The sequence below is a fragment of the Cynocephalus volans genome, chromosome 2 (genome assembly GCF_027409185.1).
Source record: "Cynocephalus volans isolate mCynVol1 chromosome 2, mCynVol1.pri, whole genome shotgun sequence".
Classification (NCBI taxonomy): Eukaryota; Metazoa; Chordata; class Mammalia; order Dermoptera; family Cynocephalidae; genus Cynocephalus; species Cynocephalus volans.
Window position 1 is genome coordinate 197,868,450 of NC_084461.1, and position 18,770 is coordinate 197,887,219.

Consider the following 18,770-nt stretch of genomic DNA (forward strand, 5'->3'; position numbering starts at 1 on the left):
TTCCTCCATCCTAATTCGTTGGCGGTAAGAATTGTCCTCTCTTCCCAGCCATGACTGCCCCATCTCCCCTCGCCCCAGTCTGTCTTTGCCCGGCAGGCCAGCTTAAAAATTCCAATGCTGGGCAGGCCTCTTAGGCTGAAAATATGTTTTGTTCCAGCAGAACAAAGATACTTATGAGCCTTTCTGCAAGGTTCCTGTCATCACCTCATCCAAGGAAGAACAAAAACTTATAGCAACTTCAAATAAGGTATGTTGGAGGCACTCGCATGGGATTTCTTTTGCTACCAGAAAGGATGGAGATTCTTGTGAATAACTTTTGAAATAAAAACATGCATAATTGCCTGAGCAAGGCTTGAGAAGTTAAGAATGGGAAACTGGGCTCATCTGTGTCCCCTGCGTTTGGGTCCTGCAGTCTCCCTCTCCAGCCAGCAAAGCAATGCTTGTCTGCCTCTTCTGCCTCATGGCACGGCCCCAGCCCTGTGGGAAGCCAGTGATTCATTCATTGCACCTGCATGCCAAGTAACTCTTTTCTTCCTTTTTTAAAACAACCTATAGCCAGCTGTGAAGTTGCTCTACAACAGAAGTAACAACAAATACTCATATACCAGGTAAGAGTCAGCCTGAAAAGACATCTGCACTTGCTAGGAAAACCTCCACACATACCAGCTAGGCTCGACTCCTCTTGTTCCCTTCAGATGAGGATGACCCCTCTGGAATGCCAGATAGATAGATGGACGGATGGATAGATATAACTTTTACATATAATTCACACATGCCATAAAATTCACCTTTTTAAAGTATACAGGTAGGTGGTTTTTAGTAGAATATTCACAAAGTTGTGCAACGATTAACACTGTCTAATTTTAGAACATTTTCATCACCCCCAAAAGTAAAGCTCTACCCATTACCAGTCACTCCATGTTTCTCACCAATCATTCTTCCTCCAACCCTGGGCAGTGACTAAACTAATTTCTGTCTCTATGTAGTTGCCTATTCTGGACATTTCATATGAATGGAATTATATAATACATTGCCTTTGTGACTGGCTTCCTTCACTTAGCATAATGTTTTCAAGGTTTATCCATGTTGTAGTGTGAATCAGTACCTTTTATGGCAGAATAATATTCCATTATATGGATATGCCACAGTTTACCCATTCATCATTTGTTGGACCTTTGGGTTGTTTCCACTTTTTGGCTATAGTGTATAATGCTGCTATGAACATTCACCTACAAGTTTTTGTATGGACATGTTTTCATTTTTCTTGGGTAGGAGTGGAATTGCTGGGTCATGTGGTAACTCGCTTTAGTCATTTGAGGACTTGCCTAACTGCTTTTTAAAGTGGCTGCACCATTTTACATTCCCAGCAGTAATATATGCAGGTTTCTAGAATGCCTTTTGGCTCTTGGGAACATGTGGCTCTAAATCTGGAACTTGAGGGATTTGAGGGGGGAGGGGATTTAATAAGGTTACTCAAGACCCTTAAAAAGACCTAGGATAAAAAATCTCTTGGGAAGTGCCATTCTGCTCCTTGTGTGGCTCAGTGGGGTTCACTTTGCCACCTGGTCCCTGTACCCAGAGGCCCCACGTGTTCAGCATTCTCTCTCTGGCAGTTGCAGAACAGGCACTTGAGCACACGGGGTAGGAACATAGGCTTAGGGGCCAGAGCTGTCTTTTGAGTTTTGGCTCTGCCATGTATTAGTTTTTGGCTTCAGTCAGTTACCTAATTTCTCCAACCCTCACCTTCCTTCTTTGTGCAATGGGAATTGTAGTGCCTTTCCCATGGGAGTAGTGTGAGATTGAAACGAGATAGTGGAAATAATGGATCCAGTAGAGCCGTGCATGTGGAAATGCTCAACCAGTGGTGGCAGTTCCTACCAGCTTGTGGTCACCTTATCAAATGCTCTTTTACAGCAATTCTGATGACAATATGTTGAAAAACATTGAACTGTTTGATAAGCTCTCCCTGCGCTTTAATGGAAGGGTCCTATTCATAAAGGATGTCATTGGGGATGAAATCTGCTGCTGGTCCTTTTATGGTCAGGGCCGCAAGATTGCTGAAGTCTGTTGTACCTCCATCGTCTATGCCACTGAGAAGAAACAGACCAAGGTAAGGGCTTTGAGGGGACAGTTCTTAGTGGCTATTATTAAATATGTATTTGAACAACTTCTTTCACTTGTACAAAAGCAACTTAAAGAGGGGAAGTTTTTAAAAAATGCTTTCCTTGCCTTGTGGTTGCTTAGTGTTAAAATATTTGTTATCTTTAGGGCCCTGGAAAGATCCAAATGTAGGTCTTAGAGAAACAGAATGGCATTTCCATTCTGATGCTCAGCAAGTAGACAGTCATGCTGCACACAAGTTCTTTTGCTATAGATATGGATTTGGACTTATCCTTATCCCCGTGTGTACCCACTACCAGCATTTTCTCCATCTGTTGTCATGATCTGCCACTGTGCTGCTACTTGCCCTCCTCCATGCACCATAGTTTCCCACCAGCATGGCCCCATTCTGTCTCAGGCACCAGAGGAACAGTGCTACCTTTGGAGATCTCAACCCTGGCTTTCTAGTCATGACCTACTACTTCCTTGCCTCCCTTCTGCACTCCTTCCCACTACACCCTCTGCCATTCCCTTCTCAACCTATCTAAGGGAAATCTGATTACCAGTGACATGCAGTAGGTCTGCCACAGGCAGATTGTCATGCCTCTGGTCACCTTTATATAGTTCATAGATCACTTGCTCAGTTTATCATCATCCCTACAGCTTTAGGAGACACATAGTTCTGTGGGATTCTGGAGCTGGCCTCAAATTAAATTACAAATTAGAAACCAGAGTCTTTTATTATTTTAACTTATTGAAAATTTAAATCATATCCAGAATTAAAGTAGTACAGTGATCTCCCATGTACTCCTCACCCAGCTTCAATGGCCATCGACTTATAGCCATTCTTGCTCAGTCTGTGTCTACTACCCCTCTCCAACACATGCAGGATTAATTTGTCACCATATTTTATTCATACGTATTCAGCAAACCCTTGATCAACACAGGTTTGAACTGTGGGGTCCCTTACATGCAGATTATTTTCATTAAATACAGCCAGCAGAACTTGTGTATACGGAGGGCTGATCCCTCCAAATCCAGAGAGCATACTTTTCATATATGCAGGTTCTGTAGGGCCGAGTGTTATATGCAGATTTTTGTCTGTGCAGGGTGTGGGTCAGGGGTCAACTGTATATTGTTTTTAAGGTAGCCAAGTAGGGAAAAACAATGAGGATCTTTTTTCTTTCAAAGATAGCAGGGGGACCAGAATGGTCTGCTCCCCTTGCTACATTAGCAAGATACATACTGCATTTTTTCTCCTTTGAACTTTTTTGGGGGACTATGAATTCCTCCTATATCTAGATTCCTATTTTGTCATTGTTGGTTTTTTTTAATATATATGGGTTGCCTCTGCCCTTGGGTATAATCACATTGATTAAGCTTTAAAATATTAAGACTTTTCATTTTTAGAGCTTAATAGGGGGCAAAGGGATTTAGAGACCATGTGTCCTGATCTCAACTACTTATAAATTAGCAGGCTGGGAATGAGCCTGGATTAGTGTTTGTGGAGCTGGTTAGTGGCAGAGCCAGGATGAGAGGCCAGGGCTCCTTTTGCTCTGCCAGCCCATCGCTAAGGGCGTCTTCCTTTCTCCAGGAGAAGCGTGTGACTGGCCTTCCTGGAGCTGTGTCAGGGACAGCTGTTCCTACAGAAACAGGTTCCTCCTTCATTCAGCCCAAACCTCTGGGAGCTGTCGTTTGGGCCTATGTTTTGTCTCAAGTAACTGTACAGATGTTCCATTTGGGGGGTTTTGTTGATTTTTTTTTTTTTTTGCATAGTTGGTATCTTCCTTGGCACAACACTCCAAGTGCTTTACTAATTCTTTTCATCATCATTTAACTGTCTCTGGTGGTTAATTTGGAAAGGGTGTGGCTTGCTGAAATTAAAGTTTAGGCAGGTGTGTAATACATGCGTTGTTTGGTTCTTAATTCTGATTTGCTGAGGATTAGGTGATAATTAAGTGCAGAATTCTGACCTTTATTGGTCTTTTTACTTTTTGCTGTTCAGATTGTATTACTTTTACTGACTCTGTTCCCTCATCTCCACTGTTATTGAACCCATCCAGTGAGTTGGGTTTTTTGTTTTTGTGTGTTTGTTTTGGTTATTGTAATTTTCTGTTCAAGAATTTTCATTTGGTTCTTTTTTCTGTCTTCCTGCTGAAACTTTCTATGCTTCCACTTGCTCTAAGAGCATTTGCCCTTACTTGTCGGAACATTTTTAATAGCTGCTTCCCAGTCTTTGCAAGATAATTCCAACATCTTGTGTCATCTTGGCACTGTTATCTATCTTTTCCCCCTAGAGTTGAGATGTTTCTGGTTCTTCCTGCGCTGAGAAATTTTGAATTGTATCCTAGACTTTTGAATATTAAGTTAAAGAACTCTAGGTCGTGTTTAAATACTAGAGAGAATGTTGGCATTTTTGTTGTAACAGGCAATTGACCAAGTTGGGTTCAGGCCATGAGTTCCACCCAGCCTTCTGTGGGTTATAGTTCCAATGACAGTTCTGTTTTCAAAGCCTTTAGATGTGTCCCATCTGTGTGCCACGCTGTGGACAGTCTGTCCTCGGCAGTGCCTGTCCCATTGTTCAGTTCTTACAGTCTTGTGTGTGCTGTTTTGGGGCAGATCTGCAGTTGGAGGAGAGTTTTCAGGAATTTGTGCACAACCTCAGAGGCTACTTTCTCAAGCTCCCCTTCCTTCGCAATCCCCTCAATACTTTTTGCTTCCCTGGGACTCCCCTTTTTCAGTTGTCTGGCCAGAAAGCTGGGGCTTTAGTTACCCCACTCTGACACCCACTTCCTGTGACTGCTTATATCTGGGGCCAACCAGCATTGAGACAGAGAAAAAAGGCAGCAGGGATTCACCCCATCCTGTTGAGACCACAGCTCTTCTAATCAGAAAGTAAGGTTCTGGGTTTTGACTGCAGCAGTCTCTGTTTGTGGCCGAAGCCTCTGCTGTCAGGAAGTTGCTCGGGGCTCAGGTACAAGAAAATAGAGGAAAAATAGGAATTTCCCTCCACTCTCTGCGTGTTAGATTCTATTGGCTCCTCTGGCCGCTGGAGACCTTCTGGAGCACTCTCTATCCTGGTGCCCATTTTGGGGTTTCAGGCTGCGTTGAGCTCAGGCTACATTGATGCTGGTGGGGGAAAAGCAGTAAACTCACTACTGGTTTGGTTTTACTTCAAATTCTGGTCTTTTTCCCCAATCCGCCTGCCACTGTTTATTTCTCAGAGTCCTCACTTAGCTGCTGCATGCACCCTCTCCTGGTTTTGTAGCTTTGGTGAGAAGCACCAGGGGGATTGTGCTTTTACATCATTTCTCACGAAACTGGCACCTCAGAATCCTGCTCTTGGGAGCAAAGTCTAGTCAGTCAGTCAGTCAAGTGTCTATTTGTGTGGCCCTTTTCCTGTTCGTGGTGCTTTAGCCCTGAAGGGTAACAAGCAAACACAGCACTTTGCCAAGCAGCAGGGATTGTGTCTATTTCATGAGTGTCCCTAGATGGTCCCTGTTCAAAAAGAATGCTACTTTAAAGACTGCTTTGAGGTGTGGAAGGACTTGTATGTGAGATTGCAGCTCTGTTAGTAGCAACATATTGGAAATGACATAATGTCCATGACAGTGAACTGGTTAGTTGCATTTTTCTATTCTTTATAGTTCCCCAATGTGGAATGATCTTCAGGTTAAAATAGAGATAAGAGGAAGGTACAGAAAAGCGCGTGGTGGGCTACCTTTTGTGTTTTTTACAATGTGTGAATATACATGTGTACATATACATGTTTACATGCAGGGAGTCTCGGTTGGGGTTTAGAATGACATGTTGCCTTCAGGAAGGGAAACTGGGGGGCAGGGAGGACAGGGAGACCTGTTTCACTGTGTCCCCTCTGTCTCTTGTGAATTCAGCCCCTTGTGTAAATGTTGCCCATTGAACATAACAACTGATTTAAAAACAATGATGATATTCTTTAATATCCTTTCCTAAGGGGCCTGATTTAGCCTGATAGCCCTATTTGCCTAGAAGTACAGATGGATGTACTGGTGCGGTAGATGTGGAGGACTGTGTGTATGTTATGATAAGTTACCTGCCTTGTATTTTGTGGGACACAGGTTGAGTTCCCTGAAGCCCGGATTTATGAGGAGACCCTGAATATTTTGCTGTATGAGGCCCAGGATGGCCGGGGACCTGACAATGCACTCCTAGAGGCCACAGGTGGGGCAGCCGGGCGATCCCATCACCTGGATGAGGATGAGGAGCGGGAGCGGGAGCGGATCGAGCGTGTGCGGCGGATCCACATCAAGCGCCCGGACGATCGCACCCACCTCCACCAGTGAGCAGGCAAGGGGACAACTGCCCTCTTCCACCCCTCCCCCTCCCCCTCCCCGCCGTGCCACACTCAGATTCCGTGCAGGCTCCTGGGCACCTTCCACCTCCCCTGGAGCCTGAAGATACTTTTGTAACAAGCCAGATTATTGTTTTGATATTTCTTGACAAGGTGACCTGATTGTCTTCACCCAGGTGTATGCCCCTTATTGCCGAACAAGCTGTGTCTAAAGTCTGTACTTTTTGTGAGAATCCAGGAATCTTTGGAGCCAGGCTTTCTTGGTTCTCAGAGGAAAAGTATGAATGATGTGAAGTATATGTGAGGACTTTTGTTTTCAATATTTATTTTTGTGGGTGTTGACTACCTATTTGGGCTTCTTGGGTGACAACTCCATTAGGGTTCAGTTTGACAATTCTGAGAGGGGTTCTGGCATTGGCAGCCACCAGAGGTGTCTGCAAGCTACCTATTTCATAACCCTCCAGCCCCAGCAGACTGGCTTCTGCTTCCCATGCGTTTTGACTGGGCACAGTCTCCACTGCGTTGCTAGATGTCCATTCCACAATGTGGTTTTGTGCTTAGAGCTTACTGATAAATAGTTGCAGCTTGGAGCAGTGGAAATGTGACTGTCATTATCTCTGTGCCTCTAAATTGTTGTCACTAGTGTAGCTTTGGCTGCACGTTAGCTTTGTTTAAGGGGCAAGCCTTTTGCTGCTGTGGCTGATCTTTGGTCTGGTGCTTGCTGGGACCCCCCCCGGTCTGAGTAGGAGTAGAGCTTTCCCTGTCACCGAATGTTCAGCTCTGTTGCTGTTTCCCTTCCCCAACTCCTGCCTCTTCAGTTGTTCTCCTCGTTGACCTACTCCATTCCAGGAAGGGCATCTGACCCTGTGGTAGGCATAGCTCACAAACCGTCGCTCCAAGGGCCGCACTCCTTCCTCTTTGGCCTTCTTCCCCATTAAGTTGGGCTCTAGCAAGTAGATGCCCTGCCCTTTGCTTAGAAATTAAATGTGGCCCCAGACTCTTTGTCCTCCCAGCCTGGCATCCAGGCAGGGACACCACTCACACTACCAGCCCCAGGGGAGGTTGCCCATCTCAGGGCAGCTTCCCTGCTGTAAACACAACCATCTCCCAGAGATCCCCTTCTTATCTTTGCCTCCGATTTCTATGCAGTAGAGAGTGGCCATCAATGAACAGGTTGAAAGGTGTGCAGATACCTTTGGGTCCAGTCTGTGTTATGTTTGTTTAAGGGATGTGTATGACTGTTGGCAGGAATGTGTGCTTGTGGGGCACAGGTGGCCCTCTCTGGAGCCCGGCTCTCTGTGTGGTGCTCTTGTAGGATGGACGTTGTTGGTTACCTACCTCCTAGTGTTCTCTGTGCCTGCAAAGGAACAGAAGTGAGTTGTGACTGATATGGGTGGTTGAGACTAGACTAGGTAGAGTAGTTACAAGGAGACGTGAATGTCAGCTAATGGATTAGTTTTGTCTGCTTATTAAGGGAATTGTTACTGTTTTATACCAAAGGTATTAATACGGGCAGCCTTCGACACATGTATTCCAAAAAACAAGTTTATATTTTGAAACGGTTTTTACAGCTTAGACTTTGTACGTACTGCTCTACCTGTGACAGTTGTATGCCTTTTTCTTTTGTATCCAGCAGCAAAGCCTACAATAAAACTTTAAAACAATCATGACTGAACCTAGCCTAAAAATCATGTATTGGATAGACGCTTTTTAAACTGTTGAGTGGGAAACTTTTATATTAGACCATTTGGATTTTTATTAAGTACTAAGGAAAGGGGACTTACAAAATAATATTTTGTAAATATTTTATACTGTTTAAGTTTTAAACACCAACCCTGCCATTTGGGTTGAACTTTTTTAGAAAGTTGAAGTGAATGTCAGTTTGTTTTTCTGTAGGAATGGAAAAGCCATTGTATAAATGCTGTTTTTTAAATGTTTGTGTGAAGAATAAGTTCGTGGAACAGTCTGATTTGTTTTGGCTTCTATACTTATGACCTAATGCTTCTGGCAGCTCACTCTACCTTTCCTTTTCCTCCAACTTTGTACCTGCAGTTTTGAGTCTTTGCCTCCCTGGATATGAACAGGTTTGTAAAACATTCCACGGTGAGTGAGACTGTTAAGCTGCATGAGCTGACAGACAGTGCCCGCTGGTCCAAACTCTGTTAGAGTATTCTCTACAAGGAACGGATTTTTCTTATGCTAGCACTAAGGGGAGAAGCCAATATTTATATTTAAGAACTATCCAAGTAAAACAGTGGCCTAAGATTTGGTAAAGAGTAGGGTTTTATTGCATTGTAATAGCTTACAGTTTTAAAAGTTGGAACAGCTTTTGGTCTGTTGTGATCAAGTTCAGTCTTGTTTTTATTTTATTTTTTACTAAATCATCTGATTGTGGTGACTAGGGGGCCTATGCCTGAGACAATTCCTGGCATGTCCTCTTCCCTCCCTCCTGTGGTGGATTAGCTGGCTGATCACCGTGCGGGTACCCCAGTCCCCTATACAGCAACCATTCAGGACCTAAGTGTGTCATTAACTGTGCTATGAAAAAATGCTGTAAGTTTTGGAAGTAGTCACTGTATGTTGTACAAGCATTTGTGCACATATGTAAAATAAAAGTTATATAATGCTTCTATTTAGATCTGTTTTCTGGGTCTTTTCAGCACAGTGGAGCCACTGAAATGCAGTTTACAGCAAAGAGAGCAAGGCAGAGCTCTACATTCTGCTTTACCACCTCAGAGTTGCTCAGGGTGGAAGGAAAAGATGAGTCATTTTTCTGTAGTGTTTGAATTGAAACACTGAAAGGAAGTCTTGGGTGGAAATGCTGCCTGGCTTGTGAAAAAGCAGGATGAATCAGCTGGTGTTACTGGTCACTTAATATTGATTGAGTGGTGAGGGGACTCACCTCACCATCTGGGACCTTAAAGAGCCTATCAGAAACAACGCAATTCCTTGCCACATTTTTTAGGGGGTGGCTGGCCGGTGTGGGGATTTGAACCATTGACCTTGGTGTTATCAACACCGTGCTCTAACCAGCTGAGCTAACTGGGCAGTTCTCCCCTAAGTTCCATTTATTTAAAGCAAAATTCAAGCTTTGCATTGCTATGAAATTTCATTTACTTACTAACTGTACATAGTATTTCATTGTGTCTCGGGCAGTTTGACAAAAGTAAAGAATCCTTTGCCTGCCCTATAATGACACGTCGAAGTGCCCATCAAGTGTAGGTCCTATGAGGGGTGTTTAAAACCACTCCTTGGGTGACTTGAGGTTAGCTCCCAGAAGGCATTGTAACATAGTGCCAAAGGGCAGCTAAGAAGCTGGGGTCAGGCAGGCTTTGGTTGAACATGCCACTCCGTTTCTTCCAACGCAATCCTTTCCCTAGAATGTTTCCTTGGAGATGTAGCTAACTGGATCACATTCCCAGTTCTATCCTCAGTTGGAACAAAAATGATGATGGTAGACGTAATTCTCTATCAGGACTTCCTCCGGACCGACACCTGGGAGAGAGTCACACTTAGATTTAGAGACCTCACAGCTCCCCACACTTGGAAGGAAGCAGTTAGCACCTCACCATCAGCATCGTCCAGGTGGGTGTGGATGACCTGTGAGGAGCCAGCCCTGCCTCCCATGAGAAAAGAGATCTACAATTGGCTCACTTAGGCCTGTTGACGTTTTCAGCCTGAGCCAGTCAGGGAGGAAGACTTGGTATAAGTTTTAAGACAGCATGTAAAGTGGAAAATCACCTTATAGTTTACATTCAAAATGATCCTTATTTTAACTTGTCTGTGAAAGAGTTAATAGTGTTTAGGGGCAATTATGTTATAAAATTATGTTGTGGGTACTATTTACATCCACAAAATGATTTTATAGGTAAATATTTGTAAATTTAAATGTGTATGGGACATTCTGTGTTGATAGACCATTTTTGGAGTACTTTGTATCAAATAATAATACTTGGTATAAAATACATTTAAAAGATTCAGCCCCATCTGCTTTTAACATGTCACTTCTCAGCAACATTGGATCAAAACAAGCTGTACTACTTGCCAGCAAGGACTATGGGGACCTGCAGCCGAGTGAGGGAGGACCAAGCACCTGAGTGCTCAAATGAGACTTGGGGATCTCTTACATTCCCAGGCCCGGGCCACCCCCCTCAACCAATTAAATCACAGCCTGGGCGGCGGGGGACACAAGCACATTGATTGCAATGTGGAGACAAGTTTGAGTGCCAGCGTCTAAAGGCATAAGGCCTTCACCATCCAGTGAAAAGTTAGACTTTGACATTAATGTCCGCTTCTGGTTCATTGACAACTAAGTGTGATAAACTTTCTTCCCTTTTCATTTAGTATTTATTCCTTTAATCACTCAGTTGAAATTGGTAGAATTTTAACTTGTATTCTCATCTAAAATTGCTAACCTCCCTCCCCAAACACAGCCACTCACCACTGTTAACTGTCCATTTTTATCTTTATAGACTTGTTCTTCTGGTCCAGTGTCAAAAACTATTGTGCCTTCTTTTCCAGGACTACTATAAAACTGTAAACTTAAAATACACAGAGTGACAAATTACTGACATTTTATTTGCTTCCCTTATCCTTTAATCTGCAACAGAAATTTACTTATGAAACTTCACTAGTTTCAAGATCCAATTCCCGTTTTATTGCATATTTGAGCAATCAAAAGAAAACCATTTCTGCAACTGGCATGTCTCTATAGTTATTCTCAAGTCAATTTAGCAATTCAATTCTTCAAAGGGCCAATTTAATGTATGAGAGCCACCTACATGTTGAAACTCTTATTGTGGGCTAAGTATTCCCTCAGAGGTGCAGCAGAATAGAAAACGCTTTTGAAGGATTCAACCCTCTCCCTTTTCTAACTGTGAGTTTGCTCATCAGGTTGTGAAAACGTGGAGCAGCGAAAGTCTAGGGAAAAAGAAATAGTACTCTCCAGGAGCAGCCTGCCTTCACGGGGGCTGTGGGAGTGCTGAAGCAGCTGTACGTGATAAGGTCTGGGAATGAAGCGTGGGCCTCGGGAATCCGAGCACCATCAAGCACCAGCTATGCGATATCAGGCATGCTGATTAACCTCGTGCTCCACTTCTCCTGCCCGTGAAATAGAAAATAGGGCACTGCTTAAGAGTTGTTGAGAGAATTAAACCCAAGTATCATAGTCTGTGTGCTAGGTATTTTTCTTTTACATCCTAAGAAATTTTAGCGCATTGCCTAATCTAAGCAGCCTGCGAAGCTGCAGCCAAGTGTGCTCAAGCACCCGTCCCAACAGGCATCCACTGTATAGGTGTGGCTGTAACCTGCTCTGGCCCAGGGGTTCACCTTTTACATGGTGATGACTTCCCTCTGGAACATAAGCACCTCCTCTGAAAACTGTTCAGGAAGACTCTTGCTTCGTGGGGTCATTGACTTCATTTCTCTGGAGCCCGAGATCACAGGGGTGAGGACAAAAAGATTCTTTACACGAGAGGGCAAGGGTAGCCCCACTAGAGGCTTCTTTCCCACACCTTTCTGGTAGATGGTACTTGCTTGTTTTGGGGGGAGGAGGCAGGCATGGGTGAAATAACATTTGCCTCTTTCTTGATCTGTTAATAATTTAACATTGAATTACTTCCTCAGCTAAAGATGATGCCACCCACCTTCCTTGAACAACATTTACGATGTTCTCCTTCTTAACCAGCATGACGAGCTTAGTAACCGCTTCAAATATGTGTTCACACTGTAAGATGGCATCCCCCTGAGGTGAAGAGGAGACAAGATGGCCGGTTCGGTATTAGTGGCTTAAGAGAAAAAACACACACTCAAATACCATGGTTTCCCAGTGGTCAGCTTAACACTTTATCAGTGTATTGCTTCCCTCTTTTAGCCGTGACTGGCGGCCTTCAATTACCTTTTGCTTGTTGTCTTCTGGTGAAACATGAATGACTAAGATTCCATCAGTCAGATTGCTAGTGGAGATACCTTAAGACAGATCCAGAGTTAGGGGCCAGGAACTGGACAGCTTGACATAAACACAGAAAAAAGATGTGCCCAGGTGTTCCCGAACCCCAAGCTCTTTTCCTCCTGGCTGGGCCCAGGAGGATGAAGGGTATACTTCAGAGGGATCTGAGTAAAAGATCATTGTGGAAAGTGACTATTGTCCAACCTGGACACCTGAGTGAAGCGGGTGCTGTTGATATTTATGTCATAATAAGAGGCACAGGCCAGGCCTGGCAGTTCCCAGCTTTCTGGGTACCTTGTACTTGTGGCGCCCATATGAGGGTGCTTCATTACTGGTATGCCCAGTAGCTGACTCAACTCAGTGAGTTGTCTTAAGGTTGCCCACTTCTTACCTTTGAGTGCTGAGTATTCTATTTTCTGCTTGATTTTGGCAAGTTCCACAACATAAGCTGCTTTTTGAGTAAGAATGAGTTGCCGCTGCCGTGCCTTGAAGCCTTTCCTGTCATATTTAATGACAGGGATACCATACTGCAAAGGAGGTTACCATCACCATGAGGGGAAGGTTACTTGAAACACTCAGGCTCAAATAGATTTTGCGCAAACAGACTTTTTTCTGTGCCCTGGTTCTCTGCGTGATCTTGATTCCCAGCTCTGCCTTACTGAGTTGCCCACTGAAGCAGTCAAAGCTATGATTGCTCTGCCTCACAGGTCTGCTCTGAGGGGTCAGCAGAGATGAAAACACTGTGGGCTTGAAAACCCTCACAGCCAGAGGGTAATCCAGTCCAGCCACGCAGCCTTCTATTCTCCAAGGAACCAAAAGGAAAGCAGCCACCTGGGCACATGTAAAGGCAAATGTTCACCTGCTGCTACATGCCAGGCAGTGACCTAAGCACTTCACACCCATCGACTCATTCATCCTCTCAGTAACCCCACTATCCACACTCACAGAAGATCAGAGGTACCAAGAGCTGAAGTAACCTGCCCAGGATCTCACAGCTACTAAGTTAAGCCAGTTCACCACCCAGGCAGGCGGCCATACTGCCTCTTACTAATGGGGGGATGTGTCATGATTAAGCTCAGGGCCACATTTCAGTGCCAAGAGAAAACTGAGTTTCTAGGATGACAGAGAAGGACCATAAGAACAGCAACAGGAGCCCTGGCCAACCCAGCCGCACCCCTCTATTTATAGTGCTTCCAGGCAGACGCTCTTTATAGAGAAAACAGACCCTGTTCTCAGACTTAATCAGAGAATCCTGTTTGAGGCTGAGGACACACATTGCCTTACCTGGATTTTCTCATTGCTAATTAGTTGAAGCACTTTGGGATTAATGTCTCCTTCATCTAGGGAGGGAACCAGAACACCGTGAATCATCCTGATTACCACTCCTGTGCAAAAGTCACAGGTACCTGCTGGTTTTGTTATGTCCTTCTGTGCAGTGATTTCAGCTGGGGAAATAGCTGTCAGGAAGTGCTACGGAGTCGAGCATCTTCCTTTGGCTTTTTTTTTAGAATTGGGAAACAGAGTACATAGATGGGAAAATGTACTTACCTATTCGACTGTTGGCAAAGGGTTGATTTAAACTTTCTGCATAGCCTTCTTTCTTCCCCCTGAATATTTCACTTGTAACCATCTTTTGCTGCATCTGGTAACATTATTAAAAATATGAAAATGGTAGCCGTGGGGCTCATTGGGATAGAGAAGTTTTAGACCCATGGTATCACATACTTTGCTGGAAAAGCTGTAGGAGCCTGTTAACACTTCTGCATAGAAGTCAAAACACGTTCCTGGCTTTGGCCAAAATGCCCTAAAAATTAGATTGGTAGAGATGGGTTGACACTTCTGCTGGTCCCCTTACTCGCATGGGCTTCCTGAAAGTGGAGTTTTCAGAACTTGAGTGCAGTTTCTTCTAGATCAGAGATCAGCAAACCCACAGGCCTGCCATCTGTTTTTGTAAGTTTCTTTGGAACACAGCAGTGCCATTCACTTACATGTTGTCTAGGGCTGCTTTTGTGCTATAGTAGCAGTGTTGAGTAATTGCAACAGAGATTGTATGGCCCTCAAAGCCTAAAATATTTACTCTCTAGCCCTTTACAGAAAACATTTGCTGACCTGCAGATAACTGAACAAAACCAGACCTCCAACAGAAGGGGGTCCTGCATTCTTTGCAGTGTGGGGGCAATCTGGATCATGTTCCCATGGTAACAATAGGAGCCATGTTTGTTACAACAAATAGCTGGTGTTCATCAAGTGCTCTGTGCTAAGTTGTCTACATGCATTTATCCTCCACACATCTACAAGGCATGGGCCTGTCATGACCCTCGGCTTGTAGGTGAAAGGGTGGATGGGGACTTCTGACACTAGGAGTTGACTGCAGGACCAGCCCTCGGCGCCCCCCCCCGCCCCATCCCGTTGCTCTGCAGCTGACATGCCCCTACCATTGCTCTCCACTCAACTGGGATCCCACGGCAGTACTTCCGCACCAGGTTCCTCGTGCACATTTTCCTGAGAAGATTTGATGCCTGTGTGGAGAACACACATCTTTCCCACCTGCCTCACTCACAACTTGTCTTGGGCTGTGGTGACCAAAATAGAGGCTTTTAAAACACAGCTGAATTCAGTTTGATTTAAAATACATCATAATGTTTTATATTCAAAGCAGCTGATCTTCCAATCTTGCTTTATCTTTTTGCTATTGCTTAACTAGAGGTTCTCAAACTTGAATCCGTTTGAGACACCTGAGGAGCTTGTTATAATGAGAGTCCCAGAGATTTTGACTCAGTGGGTTTGAGGTGGAGCTCAATTTTAGAGTAGCCCCTGCTCTATGTTCCATACACACAGGGTCCTTGGAATACCTTTTGAGAAACACTGTTCTAGGCCACAGTCACCAAACCCTTCTATCAAGGATAGAAACTATTCAAAAGTGCTATCTAAACAGATCTCCATTGGTTTTATAATGCTAGTAAGGCTATCACGATTTCTCGTACAGCACCCTTGCAAGGAAGTGCTTTGCTAAGGCAGCCCTTCCAAACTGAAGGAAGGCAAAACAAAGAAGTACAAAAGTTAAGCTCCATCAGCATCCATGTCACTTGCAACATGAGACCCAGTTTAGTCCTTACATTTTCCAAGATGCCAGGAGGCCTCAGCCAGCTCTTGTCCAAGACGTTCTGTGGAACGTGATACCGAAGATTCAAGATGTAATTCTTCCGCACGAACACTATGAATTCCTCATTGTCAGGACAAAGGGGTTTGTTGCGATTGATGAATCCCTTGATGAACCTAGAAAGGAAAGTGTTTTGTTAGTTTCTGGCCCATTTCATCACTGAGACTTATGTTCTGTCCTCATTTGCTTGATTCAGAGGAGGCCAAAATGGTAAGGTTAAATGACCACATAGGCCAAATCTGCCCTAAAGATATGTTCTGCTTCACCCACACTGCTCTTTGTTTTGAGTGGCTTAAATTAGTTGTCAGTAAAAAAAAACTGGGAGGTATTACATAAAAGCTGGATTTCAGCTTTCCTTGAAAAATCAAACGACCTGGCAGTATTGGCCTGGCATTTCTCCATGGCAGCAGTTTACTAGAGCAGAGTCGTTTGTGTTCACTTTGAAGTATACTGAGCTTTCCAGTTTGCTGCAGTCCCTACTATACCCTATTGTCTTATCCAAAATCATAAGACTCACTCCCTTTACCTGCCTGGCATCAGGAGGCATTTGACTTTGTGTCTTTTGATCTAGGCTTAAGAGAATTTACAAATGTATTGAGTTGTGATCACAATCAAATTCAGGAGCTCAGAGCAAAAGGATAGAACTGCATTTCCAATGCATCCTGAAGGGAAGGTCTCCTTTCTGCACAAATCCAAAAACCACAAAAAAGTCAATCAAATCCATCACCAGGGTCCTCTGCAGTGCACCAGCATTTAGTGACCTTTTTCCTCTGTTGGACCCAAGAACTTACTTTCTTATAATCTGCACAGCCCACTTTCTTCTTTCGATCTCCTTCCGAGCCAGGGCTCCACGCCAGTGGGCTTCCAATGTAATGGCTGAAAGAGTTCACTGCTGGCATTAGAAGGTGAGCACAATCATATGTAGATACAAAAAGCTTTTCCAGAAGTGTTCATCCACTCCACAGACATCTGGACATCCACCACAGCACTCCGCTAGTACAGATGGAAAGTCAAATGACTGTCATCGGTTCTTGCCTGGGGGTGCTCAGATGGACAACTGAACCAGGGACACAGGACAAGACAGGGTGCTGTGGGAAGCCCCACAATTATGTGATGGGGTCAGAGTTTCCCAAGGTCTTTTTCAGGGACAGGAGTGGGACTTTTGATAGTAGTCTCACTACCCAGTGTTTTCTTTGATTTAGTTGTCTACATTTAAAAATTGGTTTACATAAACAGGGACACACAAAAATGAGATTCTGGCTTGTCTCCCAATTTTTAAAAGCTTTCCAGATTTTTTTCAGTTATTCCGATTTTTAACATGCTTTGCTTTTATTCCTCAGAGTAGCATTGTTTCTATTACAAAAATGAGCAGTTGGAAGCAACTCAAATGTCCATCAACAGAACAACTCAGGGGCCAGCAAATACAGCCTACAGGCCAGCTGCCTGTTTATTTAAATAAAGCTTTATTGTAACACAGCTGTACCCATTCATTTACATATTGTCTAAAGTTACTTTTGTGCTACAGTTGAAAAGCTGAGTATCTGTGATGACCCACAAGTCTGAAATATTTACTATCACTTATAGTAGAATACTATACAGCTATGAGAATGAATAACTAAATCTAAACACATCTGGTCGGATTTCAAAACAATTTAAGTGCAAAAATGTCGCCAAGAAATACCAATAGTATAATTTTAAGTTCAAAACATGCCAAACTATAAATATGTATCTTTGTGATGCATCCATAGATGGCGAAATTGTAAAGAAACCAGGGAGTGATAAATGCAAAATTCAAGAGAGTGGTTACTTCCACAAAGTACGTGTGTGGAGTGGGGAGGGAGAGGTGGTTTGAGAACATAGTTGGAGAGAGACAAAAGGGAGGGGCTTAAGGGTACTTGTATTCGTAACCTTTTTAAAGAATTATTCTCTGAATATGCACATGTTGTGGATCAAATAAAACATGTCCATGGAACAAATACAGGCTACTATGTTATAGTCCCCCGGTAAACAGGTAAAAATGAGAACAGGCCCCAGAACTGGGCCCTAAGGCAGCCCTGCACAAGGTTTCAAGGATGGGCAGAGAGAACCAGCAAAGGAGACTGTGCCCCCAGGTGCTGAGGGGATGTGAGCAACAGACCATCGCAAACCGACAAGTTTCTGTTTAATTCTTACCTGCTTGTCTTTTTTTCACATATTCTCTCCTTCTTAGGCAGCCTTTGTATGTGGCTTGGATTCTCGCAACTTAAAATAAAACAAAAATTTTGGTAAATGGCTTTCATTTGTGCATCTTTGTGGTTGTGACCTCCAGAGGGGGGGACGTCAGAAGTGGCCCCAAAGGCCTGCAGTGTAGGGATGACACAGAAAGCCAATTGGGCATGGCAGAAATGAGAGTGGGTGGGCTACATTAAGCCTGGCCCCCAGAAGCTGTCCAGTAACTGGAGTTTCCTTTCTGCCTTTCTCTTTCCTCATCCAGAATAAGGAACAGACCCAGTGGTGAGTGCACCAGGTTCCATGCCAGGCATTATATTTCATCCTCACACCCCCCCGACAAGGCGGGCATCATCAGCACATCTTACAGATGGGCATGTGGGCTGTGATGGTGAAGACACTTGCTGAGCTGGTCCTTAGTAGCTGCAGCTCCTAAGGAGGAGTATGACCAGGTCTGAGTGACCACAAAACACACACTCGCCCTGCAGCCTCTCCGTCCTCCAACCACCCCCTCCACACAGTGAGGTCCCACCAGAGGCCAAGCTCATGGAGGTCCTTGCAGACCAGCAGTGTCACATCCCCTGGGAGCTGGCTAGAGATGCTGACTCAGCCCAGCCAAGCCAGTACCTGCCCCTCAACCATATCCCCAGTACTTGGTACCCAGTGCTGTAGAGGTCAAAAAATGAGACCATCACTCTCAGTGGTTACGAGCCCAGGCCTTGAAGCTAAACAAATTCATGTTCAAATGCCAGCTCTGCTGCTTACTAGCTGTGTGGCCTTCCGGTTACCAACCTCTGTGCCTCAGTTTCCCTGAATATAAAGTGGAGATGATAATACCTACTCCATAGGTTTGTTCTGAGAGAGAATAAAATGAGATTGTGGCATAAAGAGTGCACCTGGCACATGAGCACTCAAATTTCTCAAGTATAGTCTTTCTTGACAGACCAGTTCAGATTTTAAGGGGGAAGGTCCCCTCCCCCAGTAGTTTTGATTTTTTATTTATTGCATTTTCCCCCCATCTAACC

General features: G+C 44.2%; 2 protein-coding genes across 5 annotated transcripts in view; one reads left to right on the plus strand and one right to left on the minus strand.

Moving 5' to 3' along the window:
* KCTD10 (potassium channel tetramerization domain containing 10) overlaps positions 1 to 18,770 on the plus strand; it is a 40,954-nt gene that overhangs the window by 18,456 nt on the left and 3,728 nt on the right. The window contains exons 4-7 of one of the 4 annotated variants that reach the window (XM_063086314.1): positions 158 to 247; positions 556 to 608; positions 1,915 to 2,110; positions 6,198 to 6,426. In XM_063086314.1, the coding sequence (XP_062942384.1) occupies positions 158 to 247; positions 556 to 608; positions 1,915 to 2,110; positions 6,198 to 6,422 (564 nt within the window). In that variant the 3' untranslated portion in view covers positions 6,423 to 6,426. Of the gene's footprint in view, positions 1 to 157; positions 248 to 555; positions 609 to 1,914; positions 2,111 to 6,197; positions 9,063 to 18,770 lie in introns of those variants that run through there. The other 3 variants (XM_063086311.1, XM_063086312.1, XM_063086313.1) reach the window with 3 other exon arrangements.
* Positions 9,902 to 18,770, minus strand: part of MYO1H (myosin IH) — a 39,775-nt gene continuing 30,906 nt past the window's right edge. Inside the window, exons 21-31 of the mRNA XM_063086310.1 lie at positions 17,710 to 17,778; positions 16,329 to 16,413; positions 15,494 to 15,653; positions 14,813 to 14,896; positions 13,926 to 14,019; positions 13,662 to 13,717; positions 12,769 to 12,904; positions 12,327 to 12,397; positions 12,076 to 12,173; positions 10,872 to 10,971; positions 9,902 to 9,925 (exon numbers count right to left, since the gene is read on the minus strand). Of these exons, the coding sequence (XP_062942380.1) occupies positions 9,902 to 9,925; positions 10,872 to 10,971; positions 12,076 to 12,173; positions 12,327 to 12,397; positions 12,769 to 12,904; positions 13,662 to 13,717; positions 13,926 to 14,019; positions 14,813 to 14,896; positions 15,494 to 15,653; positions 16,329 to 16,413; positions 17,710 to 17,778 (977 nt within the window). The remainder of the gene's footprint in view (positions 9,926 to 10,871; positions 10,972 to 12,075; positions 12,174 to 12,326; positions 12,398 to 12,768; positions 12,905 to 13,661; positions 13,718 to 13,925; positions 14,020 to 14,812; positions 14,897 to 15,493; positions 15,654 to 16,328; positions 16,414 to 17,709; positions 17,779 to 18,770) is intronic.